At 39.6% G+C, this 12,198-nt stretch overlaps 1 protein-coding gene and 1 pseudogene across 2 annotated transcripts in view; one reads left to right on the forward strand and one right to left on the reverse strand.

Moving 5' to 3' along the window:
• The window catches only part of igdcc4 (immunoglobulin superfamily, DCC subclass, member 4), a 59,161-nt gene that overhangs the window by 13,181 nt on the left and 33,782 nt on the right, over window positions 1-12,198 (forward strand). Inside the window, exons 1-2 of one of the 2 annotated variants that reach the window (XM_085383047.1) lie at window positions 7,280-7,299; window positions 10,252-10,566. In XM_085383047.1, coding sequence (XP_085239173.1) covers window positions 10,452-10,566 — 115 coding nt within the window. In that variant the 5' untranslated portion in view covers window positions 7,280-7,299; window positions 10,252-10,451. Of the gene's footprint in view, window positions 1-7,279; window positions 7,300-10,251; window positions 10,567-12,198 lie in introns of those variants that run through there. The other variant, XM_085382980.1, reaches the window with a different exon arrangement.
• On the reverse strand, window positions 1,886-4,994 carry LOC146678326 (uncharacterized; annotated as a pseudogene).

A 12,198-nucleotide genomic window follows, 5' to 3' on the forward strand; every position in this document is an offset into this window, starting at 1 on the left:
TTGTTTTCAGTTCAGTCGTGTCTGGTGCGTTTAACTGAAACACAACGGCTCTATAAAAATACCAACAAGGGTTTTCTGAGAGCAACTAACGCAATGAAAGTATTCTTAATAAATGCCACAAATTTCAGTTTCTCTCCGTCTGAGACAAATGGTTAGGCAGTGCCTGAAATGGACTTCTACACAGTTTCAGAATTAAAGTAAGCTAAGTAATTCTAGCTAAGATCAAACTACAGTTTACAGGAAAATTAAGATGAATCAACATAATTTCAAGTATTTAAGCTAAATCCTAGCTGCTCCTGTCTGCCTCTTTCTCATGCACATCCATGGATGGACGTCAGCTAATATTACATTACATAACATTACAAAGACACAAAGCATGTTTTTAAGAAAGGCAAATTTTAAACCCCAAACTGCACTATACAATACAGCAGATAATGGCAGTACCAATAATCTTACCACAATAAACTGTATTTCCCAAGAAACTGCAGAGCTTAGTTGCATTTTAATCTTCTAAAACTTTTTTTTAGCAGAGCCCTTGATGCTAGTGACGATAACAGCTGGAACAGTAGGGCCTTAGTTCTGAGGATTTAACGCACAAATGTCTATATCTTATGCTATGGACGGGATTATTTATTTATTAACCTTTATTTAACCAGGAAAATCCCATTGAGATTAAAAACCTCTTTTTCAAGAGAGACCTGGCCAAGATAGGCAGCAGCAGATGTCTCACAGTTACAGAAATTACTCAAACACAGGCAACAACAACACACATGCAACAATAAGTGAAAGAATACAAATAAAATAAAATTCAATAAAATTCAAATAAATAAATAAATAAATAAATAAATAAATAAATCAGTTAAAATGACAATCAATCTAATTGAAACAGTTGCATGTTATGGACTTGGCCTCAAGGATTCATAGTTTAGATTTAAAAGCACTTAATGAAATAAATTCAGTCATTTTCCATTCCTTCTGCAGTTTGTTCCAAGCCGAGGGTGCTAAATGGACAAAAGCTCTTTTACCAAGTTCAGTTCAGGCAAATGGAACAGAAAGCAACAAGTAACCATGCGGACGAAGAGAATACCGACCAGCATGTTTCATTACAAGCAGGGAACATAGATAAGAAGGCAGCAACCCAAGTATCGCCTTATATATAAAACTGTATAAATGAGAGTTCCTCCGACTTACCAAAGTAGGCCATCCTACCTGAGAGTATAACTCACAGTAGTGAGTCTGAAATTTACGGTTAGTGATGAACCTCAGAGAAGCATGATACACAGAATCAACCATTCAAAGACATTGAGCAGAAGCATTCATATATAGAATATCACCATAATCCAGCACAGGCAAGAATGTTGCAGCAACAAGCCGCTTCTTTGTATTAAAAGAGAAACACAACTTATTTTGAAAATAAAATCTCCGTTTTAACTTCAGGTTTTTCACAAGATTCTCTACATGTGGTTTGAAGGTAAGCGAGTCATCAATTAGGATTCCCAGATATTTATAGGTGTGAACCAACTCTATTTTATTACCTTCAAGAGTGGTTACTGATGGGATTGTTTGGGCTCGTCTCCTTGATTTGGAAAACAACATGAGCTTTGTTTTGTCTGCGTTGAGAACAAGTTTATGCTGAAGTAATGAGTGCTGGACAGCAAAAAAGGATTTCTGCAAGGAGTCAATGGCTTGGACAAGAGTTGAACCACAGCTATAAATAACTGCATCATCAGCATAGAAGTGCAAGTTTGCATCTGGCACATGTAGACTAAGATTGTTTACGTAAATGATAAATAGAAGGGGACCTAATACAGAACCCTGTGGCACTCCGTTGTGCACTGTAACAAAGTCAGAACATAGACCGTCAGATTTAATGCACTGAGTCCTGTTACTGAAGATGTGAAAAATGTTGGTATAGGTTTTCAGCAGGTATATCTGGTGCTCCAAAAACTGACCTGCTCAAGGCTGTACCCTGAGCAGTTTGTTGTTGTATTGGTTTAACTTTTACTCTGTCTTTCTATAGAACCTTTTTATGTCTGCTTTTTTTCAGTGTTAACAGGTAATACTCCCCTTTCTGCCTTTCTCCAGTTTCTTTTTTTTTTTTTTTTTTTTTGGCCTGTCCCGTTTGGCTCTTTTGCCATCAGAATTGTTGTCTAAAGGCAAAGAAAGATGCCCAACGGATTTACTTTACCAAACTGACCATCCCAGCCTTGCCGTAATGGTCCATTTGATTCACCTTTTATTGTTTATTTTATTTTCACTTACTGAATACGGGACAGACTTGACTGGGGGAAAGAAGGGGAGAAAGAAAGAGGGAAAGAGAAACAGCTGAGAAGAGGGACGGGGGAGAAGGGCAAAAGACAAAAACCAACAGAACGGGCAGAGAAAAAAAATGCATATATCTCCAGTTTCTTTGTTTGGTGGTGGTATCGGCTGACGGATTTCTGGTATTTTCTTGACTTCATTAGTTGTCACATTACTGCATTGCTGAGCCCTCACTGCAGACACCCTGTGTGTTTGGATGGCCTTCCCAGTCTTGCATCTCTGGGAGGTGGTGTTGGATGCATGGGAGGATATCCTTCCGCTGATGTTTCTTTTATTGACACATTTCACATCAAGAACTCCACCGACTTCACCGACAAGGTACAGAAACTTACCCTGGACCCAGATGAAACCATGGTGTCCTTTGATGTAGTCTCTCTCTTCACTTGCATACCCACCACGGAGGCAGTGGAGACTGTCAGAAAACAACTACAAGAAGACAGCTCCTTAGAAGACAGGACCAACTTCACACCCGAACAGATCTGCACACTGTTAGACCTCTGCCTCACCACTACATATTTCAAATACAACGAAGGCTTCTACAGACAAAAACATGGCTGTGCCATGGGCTCCCCCGTGTCACCTATTGTAGCCAACCTTTACATGGAGGAAGTGGAAAGGAGGGCTCTTGGCTCTTTTAAAGGGAGAGTACCCAGCCACTGGTAGAGATATGTAGACGACACCTGGGTCAAAATCAAGACACAAGAAGTGGAATCCTTCACTGCACACATTAACGCTGTGGATAAAAACATCAAGTTCACCAGGGAAGACACAAAGACACAAACTGTTTGCCTTTCCTGGACTGCGCCGTGCACATTGAAGAGAATGGCAAACTCAACATTGAAGTTTACCGTAAGCCCACACACACGGACCAGTACCACCTCTTTAACTCCCATCACCCTCTGGAACACAAACTTGGGGTAATCAGGACCCTACACCACCGGGCAGAACATGTTCCCTCTAAGCCTGAAGGGAAAAAGAAGGAACACACACATGTAAAGGAAGCACTTAAAACATGCGGTTATCCTAATTGGGCGTTCATAAAGTCAGCAAAGATGCACAGAAAAGAAGATCAGACACCAGCGAGGGAGGATAAGAAAGACAGACGCAACAACATTGTCATCCCCTATGTAGCCGGTGTATTAGAGAAACTCCGGAGAGTTTTCTCCAAGCACGACATCCCAGTTTACTTCAGACCCAGCAACACACTCAGACAAAAACTGGTTCACCGGAAAGACAAAACTCCAAAATACAGACTTAACAATGTGGTGTATGCTGTACAGTGCAGCGAGGAATGCCCAGACCTCTACATCGGAGAGACCAAACAGCCACTTTTCAAGCGCATGGCACAACATAGAAGAGCCACCTCCACGGGACAAGACTCAGCAGTTCATCTGCAAGTTCACTCTTTCGAGGATGCCAATGTTCACATTTTGGACAGAGAGGACAGATGGTTTGAAAGAGGAGTGAAAGAAACCATCTATGTCCACTGTGAGCGACCATCGTTGAACAGAGGCGGGGGTTTACGACACCAACTCTCTGCCATCTATAATCCGGTTTTGAGTTCCCTCCCCAGACGCCTTAACGCCCACTCACATCCTGGGCCATCTGACCTCGGGAAATCGCATGATAAGGTGGGGCCAGGTTTCACAATAAGCTCACCCGAAACCCTGGCTGATTGGGACCCACACCCGTTTTCACACCTTGGCTCATGTGATTAGGTAGAGGATCATCAGGGGGTCCTTTTGTCCCTCTTTGGGGGAATACTCCCACTGGGTTTAAATCTGAGACTCTCCGCCATTTGACCTTAGAACTGAAGAAGCTTCTCGGATGAGAGGTGAAACGTCTTCAAGCAACTTAAAGAAGTCCAGACGCTTTTCTTTGCAAGCTCCTTTGACTACGATGACCTGGATGACTGAGAACCTTCACAGACACATTTCTTTTGACTTTTTCTGACCACTTTTTCTTCAGTGGAAGGCGCCAAATGGGAAAGCATCTTCTTTAAAGCTCCCTGCCTCGGATGGAACCTGTGCTGGAAGCACATCATTTGTCTCTGTCATCCACGTCTTGCCTCTGAAAAAATTGGTCTCTGTAAGAAGACCATTTGAGAAAATATAACGTTAGTACACCAGACAATTTACCCAAATAAAAATCAATAGTAAAGTTTTATTATTTTAAGTGATGCCCTAATATTGTCTTTATTCCTGATAACTTCACGTTAGACTTATTTTTAAAACCAACATTGAAATAACATTTTTTGTTGTGTTTGATTGATGATGAAGAAGAAGCTTTACTTTTTCATTTTCCATTATATTGAAATAAGGTATTATTGGGCTGAGAATGTGTCTGAAAACAGTAAATGCAGATATTTAAAATATTCAGATGTTCACTGAAAGATGCAATCTTAAGAAGATTTTTATACCAGATTCTAAAATGTCAGGCACATAAGTATGGGAAAATACTGATCGATCTGATTAAAAATTAAAAAAGGCTTTGGAAGTTGCACGTTGGAAGTGGAACAAAAAATTTTCGGGGTTAGTTTCAGGGAAAGACTTTGCAAAACTAAGTAGCTCCAACCAATACTGTTTTATAATTTCAGTAATTTCGGCAGATTGTGAAAGGAGTGCTACTCTGGAAATGCACTCCAGCAAGTGTCTCAGTCCATATGGACACATGATCAATGACTTCATTCTAAAGCTGGTTACGGTTACTATCTATGGTTACTAAAGACTTTTAGTCCGTGTGACTTTAAGGTTTAAGTTTATGAGTTCTTAGATCCCCAAATGTGTTGAAGTCCCTTCAAAGATTTTATGTCAGGAATCTCACTTGGAATTTTTTCATGATGTCACTGAATTCTTTTGATTTTATCATTTTCTTTGCACCCTAGGTTAAAAAACAAAACAAAACAAAAAAACCCCAGAAAGAATGAGGAGGGGAAAATGTCAGTGGCCTCCATATATAAAACCATTCCTGTTTTTGAGGTACGCCTCTAGTTCATCTGTTGTTTATTTCATTCATTCATCTACATCCCTAGATGTCACCACTTGCAGATACAAGTGGTGGAAATGGGCTTTCTCCAAAGGCTGTCTGGCCTTTAGACATAGGGTGAGGAGTTCAGCCAAGTGAGAAGGGCTCAGCATAGAGCCACTACTCCCCCACATGGAAATGAGCCAGTTTGGGCATCTGGCAAAGATGCCTCCTATGTGAGGTGTTTTTGGAGATGTCCCTCCAGATGAAAACCGAGGACACGCTGGAGAGATTATATCTCTCACTGGCCTGGGATTGCCTCTGTGTTCCGCTGTAGAAGCTGGAGGAGGCGGTTGGGGAGAGAGAAGCCTGGGAATCCTTGCATAGGCTCCTGCCCCTGATACGCAGCCCCAGATAAGCAAAAGAAAATGAATGGATGACTGGACAAAATCAGAAAATCTGTTTACATTAAGCCTGATCACATCTTACAAGTAAAAGAATGAATAAATTAATGTTACAATGCATATTTATTTATTTATTTAATAATCATGTAATTATAATTTTCCTGACAGTTATTGTTTATTGGCTTAACACCAAAGCAAAGACCTGTACATAGAGCTTAGGGTTTGTTACTATTCCATAAAGACAAGTGTAATATAACAGGTGTTTGGATATGGACAGCATTATACACGCAGCATTATTTTGTTCATTTTCATTCCAGTCTCTTTGTTGGTATCTCTGAGTTCCTGAACAGCCTTGGGTATTGTGTAGCTTGAATTTAGAAGCTGTGGAAACCTGAGCTGCGGCCTCAGGGTCATTGGGTGTCCAGTCTCTGTTGACAGTGAGCTGGGCTGAGTGAAATATTCGGAGTGTTGGGTCACTCTCCTCCCCCTGTTGCTTTCATGCTTTCTCCTTCTGTTCTTCCAAACATTTTGTGAATAGGTGATCCATTAACAGAAATGGGCCAATGGGATAAATACTGTGGACTGCCCTTCTAACGTCTCCATTTCCTCTGCCTTTTATTTCTTTTCTCTCACTGAATGATAGTCTTTGTCAGTGTGTCTCTCGTTTCTCTTCTTTCTTCTTTGTGCATCTGATTCTTAACAGGATTACAAATCAGCCTTTAGCCTAGCAATTTCTCTGTTTATCGTAGTGACACTTTATGTCACATTATCCAAATTACAGTATCTTGCTGTTGCAATTAAAAAGGCATACAAAATTCAGGCGTGGTGTCAAAAGGGCAGTGTATCATTTATGGCCAATAGTTTGCATCACTATTTCTTTTCACCGTGTTTGTCTCATTTATCTGTCTCAGTTTCATTCCCTCTCAAACTGTTGTCCTCTCTCCATTTAGCTATGAACATCTTGGCTTGTTGCCATCACAATCCATTCACTACAGCTCAGCGAGACTGCACAGCCGCTACTATATCCCAGAGTGCACCCTGTTCTTTCCAACAGCTCCCACTTGTACAGTAAAATGGCAGAATGGCCACTTCACAGATCCCCCCCCCCCCCCCCCTCCTCACTACATTGTGTCCTCATGAGACACACACAGTTACTGAGTTACTGAGCAGAAGCGCATACATGTGTGAGTGTGTTGTGGGGCAAATACATGTTAGTTTGTCTGTGTTTATGACACATGGGCACATATCTAGGACATGATGAGGTTTCTAGTGCAACTGTGTTGTTTTATTCCCATATGAAATATCATTTTTTTGAAATATAGAATAACTGTTTACTGTGCCTACTTCTTTAAAGGATAGTAGGTCATGCTAATTCTTTGTTATGCAATTGCTACAGCTACCTTTTGAGATTAGGCAGCTATTGAAATAATTTTATGATACAAAATGTTTTAAAATGTTAAAGATAGCTAAACATTTTTAAAATGAATTTCCTTTCTTTCTTGCATATTCCTCATCATACCTCAAATCCATTTTTTAGGGACCAGTGGGATAATATCTGAACATCTATATCTGAAACATCCTCACCTTGCACCAAGTGAAACCATTGGCGGTGAGCTGGGAAATGGTTGCTAACATTTTAATGACTTAATGAGACCTAATTAGTTGAAATGGGATAGGGAAAGCAAGGGGCCACGGAGGTGATCTGTGACTGTGCATGCTGACTTGCACACATGTGAGTGCACGACACACAACAATATGTTGATCTTTTTGAGTTGTTTGCATGTGGTTCCTGCATGTGTTTTGGGTGCATGGTTGTGCATGCATGTTAATGTCGTCTCAATGGCAGATGTGTGTGTATCAGAGTGCTGTGCAACAACCTTTCTCAGCATTACCCAGCCTCTTCATCAGGAAGTGTCTGTGGGGGGTCAGGCCTCATTTAATCAAAGAAAAATTCCATCTCCCATTAACTTAATTAATCCAACAGCAGAGAAAGACAAGCTGAAAGAAACCTGACTGTGTGTGAGTGAGGGAGAGAGAGTCTTTTAAGATGAATTCACAAAGCGTGGTAATAAGATCTGCAGAGAAGATGTTTAAATTATATGAAATTACATCAAGACATACATTAAGTCATGTGTCTGGATAAAAATGTAAACATAAATATTTATTTATAGCATTCATTTATATATTCATTTGCTAGTTTGAAACCACTTACATAGACAGAGCTTAGAAAAAATGCTTGTGTGAATAGGTGTGAATCAGTGAACGCGGCAAGTTGAGCAAAATGCTTTGAGTGCTGAGATAGAGTAGGAAAGCACTATATAAGAACCAGTTCATTTACCATTTGCCATTCAAAAGAGAATGACTCAAATAAAAGTAGCCATCGTACTGTAATGATCACAGTATATGTATTTATGTTTGTATGGTCCCCACCTTCTGATAGAGAAGTGGATCAGTCTTGATCAAACTTTGCATTAACATTGCCTAAGGCACTGTGTTCACAGTGCACACATTTGTTGATGTTTAGAGTGCGCATGCTACTTTTGTTTTATTTATGCATTTTTGGGAATGTTGTGTACTTTAACAGTCAGGCAATTTTTTTTTTACTCTTCCCAAGTGACTGAGTGTCTGCTGATTATCGATCAAGTTACTGAAATAACCATAAAAACCACTATAAAAATGCTTACAGTCTAGAAAGTTTTTATCATTTATCCAATGATAAAAAGACTAAGTGAGGACGGGTGAGCACCATCATGTCATGGAGACACTTCATCAAGCAACCCATTGGATATTAAATTATTTATAGCCATGATTCAAAATTGATGTTTCGATATTTATTTATTTATTCTTCATTTTATATATTGATATTGTTCAAAATATGACATCTCGCAAATTTGTCATATTTGTCAGTTACTGACTCTTAAGTCTTTATTTTTTTTAAATGGAAAAATGTTTAATTTGCCAACATTTTACCTAACACCCAGACAAAGACCTGTATGCACTTGTGGCGTTTGGTCCCTTTGTCTCTGAGCTGTATATACATCTTCCTTCATGGGGTTATGTGATATTGACTGTAGGGATGGAACAATGGCTTGACATGAAAAATGTAATTACATGCAGCAATAAAATCGTTAAACTTAAAATGTCTGTCACATTTTTAATGATCAACAACTACTGCTGCCCTAGTAAACTAGTATGCAACAGTCAACTTAGTGACCTAGCCATCACAATCTAGTCCTTATCGAAATCTCTCAGATCCTTCTGCTTGTCCATTTTTCCTGCTTCCAACTCATTGACTTCCAATACAGCCTGACAGGTGCTCCTGTAGTAAGATGATGAATGCTGTTTAATTTTATTAGGCTTTTTTGTGGTTGGTTTGTGAATATGTATGTTCTCTTTTCTTTTCAATTATTAAAAACAAGCAATTAAAAAAAAAGAACAAAACATGTTTAAATGTGACCATTTTGGATACTTATACTACTATGGAAGTTTCACTTGCTCCACTAAATGCTGTGCAGTATTGCTCTACTGAAGACATAAATGTCATCTTGCTACTTCTTCACGGAAGCAATGTGTTTCAGCATTATTGACCCTTGCATTTTTTGGTTTTCTCTGTATGTTTCTAATGCACTCCGTCTACCTCATAAATGATAATTATGTGCTATAATTTCTTGCAAAAGCTGATATTCCTTGAATCTTCCATCTCCAGATCTCTTGACCTTCGTCTCTTTAATTCTTTTTCTCCTTAGATAGCTTTTCTGTTTTTTTTTTTGTTTTTTTTGTCTTGATCTTGTTATTTATACAAGTATTTCAAAGGACAGGTTTTTGTGCCTACCCTCTCCCCTCCTTTCTCTATAATGAGGGGGTGTGTTGGGTGAGTGGATGGTGCTGGAGGTGGTGGGGTGAGGCAATAAAGAAAGGCCATAAAGTAAACCATGCTGATGCACAATGGAGGGGGAAAAATGTTCTATGAGAATATTTATTTACTTTCACCGTTATCTGAAGCTTTTCTCTGATAAGTATGTAGTGTTTCACATTAAATCATTGTTTCATGACAATTTGTTTTGCATGGAAAATTTATCATCATTTAACATTCCTTTGACTACAGTTTATACAGCATTCAGCTGCTCACTCTGACCTCTCACTCCAGGACTTCCCCTCTCTCACTGACTTTAATGTCCTGCTGCTGACATACAAATCTCTTCATGCCCTATGCGCCCATTTCATTTGCAGAGTTTCTCCCCCTCCTCCTCTGGGCTTCTCTCTGTCCCCAAAACACCCTACTTCTGGTATGCACTACCCTACTCCATCTGTGCTGCCAGTGCTATCAACTCTTTTGAAGTTATGGTGAGGGACTACGCTATAAAACGACTTTGCCTTTTTAGAAAGTAAAACTAATCAGATCAGTGAGTATAGTTAATGTTGTTCATAGCATAGCTGTGATGATGTTCACAGAGCAATAAAAATACAAGAATGCCATTTATTTATTAGAATAAAAACACATTGAGGTTTACTAAAAGTACAGAGCAAAGTTAACAACCTTGTCTTCCTTTGTTCTGCATAGAAAAGCTGGTTTCCGTGGAGCTGAGCTGCGGCGCTGGACCCAGCCATGTAGTGTTGGAACCAGGTTTGCCCCTCTTGCTGGACTGCAATCTGGGGGCCAGTGATACACCCTTCAATGTCTCCTGGCTAAAGGATGGACAGCCACTACTTCCAGAGGGGAATGACTACCTTCAGTATTTGGTCAATGGATCCGTTCTCCTGATGCCAACGTCTAGGGATGGCCAGTCTCCCCATGGTGTGGCGGGGGCTTACAGCTGTGTGACTGGCAGCAGCCTTGGAGCGCTGATGAGCCGGACTGTGAATGTGCTCCTAGCAAGTAGGTATCCCTGGTTACTTTTAAGGGCTATGGTCAAGTTAGTTAAGATAGTTAAGTTTGCTGAAGACTCAGAATTTTCATTTGGTACATTGTGAGAGAATTGTGATCTCTGTGTCTGTACATTTTGTAGAAAGTTTGTTAATAGTTTACTTTTTCTTACCAGTAAGACTATTTTGATTAAAAAATATATTAGCCATAGTGTCTGTCACATCCTAGATATTCTAAAGACTGAAATCAGAGACAAGCAAAGATGCAGAAGTCGAGTTTCTTCTCAGACTGATTTAATGACACACTGCAGCGTGCTAAAAAAAGACTCTTGTGAAATTTTGCTCATTTATGCCAAGATTTACTTCCTACCTGAGTATTAATTAGTGAATTGTAGTGACATCTGTTTCCAGTCTTTATTCTAAACCAACATGACCTATTGTAGCTTCAAAATCATCCTAATTATGTGACAGCACAGTCTCACAAAGGCATGCACATGTCTGACCACTTCTGACTATACCTGAGAAATGGTGAAATGATTACACAAGTGTTGTTGTTTGTCTGCGAGTGTTTGAATGGTCAACATGTTTAATGCTGCAGTATATTCAATAAAACAAAATAAGAATATTGGTATCCTTTATGCATCTGCTTGCTGTAGAATACATGGATACACATGTATATTGAAGAATAGCAACTGAATTTTTCTGTTTTATCAAGGGAATTTCTTTTGCATGGATGGGCATTGACTTGCTTCTCTTCGGCCTCAGATAGGAAGTAACAAGTGTCTTGGGATGAGGTATACTCTGCAACAGAGTAAATGAGGGGGAAAGGATGGAAATAAAAAAAGGAAGAAGAGAAATATGGGGGTATGAAAAATGAGAGTACAGGCTGTAGTTTTTAATCGCCCCTCCAAAGAGGCCTCTTTCTCTCACTCTCCTAAGTGGTAGTCTTTATTTAGCCATTAGCTTTGTATAAAATGAGACAGTATCCTCTGTGGATGCCCCTTCTTTTGTCAGCTGTCACATGCCTATTTATAAGGATCTCTTGTTTGACAGACAATGAGGACTAAAGGGAAGGGAGGGGGTATGTTGGATGAATGGTGGGAAGGCAGACAAGGCTGAAGAGAGTTTGTGATGATGGTGAAAGGAAAGGCTTCTGAGACCATTAAGAATGACCTTCAGTTTGCACGCATGTGTGTATAGGTGTGTGGTGTCTTTATTAAATTACTTGCGAGAGGCTATGAGATAGATGTGACCACTGGGAAGGAGGATGAAGCCGAAATGCCTCAGCACTAACATTGAGTGGATATTCTTAGATCTTACAGTACGGGCCTACATTGGTAGGAATGACACTGAAAAACTGACTGTAGCTGAGACTGCATCTGTGAAAAAACATTAAGAAAACCAGCTGCTTCGGCGTTCCTGCCGAAATATATGATGTGTGTTGTTAAGGCAGACACAGTAAAAGAGATTTCCTTCTCTGTACATACAAATCAATGTCACATACAAATCAGCCTCTAATTCCGTCTTCTTTAAATGACAGAGGCAGCATACTGAGTGCAAATCACATTTTTCAAATCCATTCACAGGTAAATTATGATGATGGTTAAAAAAGCTGCTTTTTGTCTTAATTTGAGCAATTAACCTT

This window comes from Rhamphochromis longiceps, linkage group LG1 (assembly GCF_057381845.1).
Source record: "Rhamphochromis longiceps isolate RC_006_pf linkage group LG1, R_longiceps_female_GT1.1, whole genome shotgun sequence".
Taxonomy (NCBI): Eukaryota; Metazoa; Chordata; class Actinopteri; order Cichliformes; family Cichlidae; genus Rhamphochromis; species Rhamphochromis longiceps.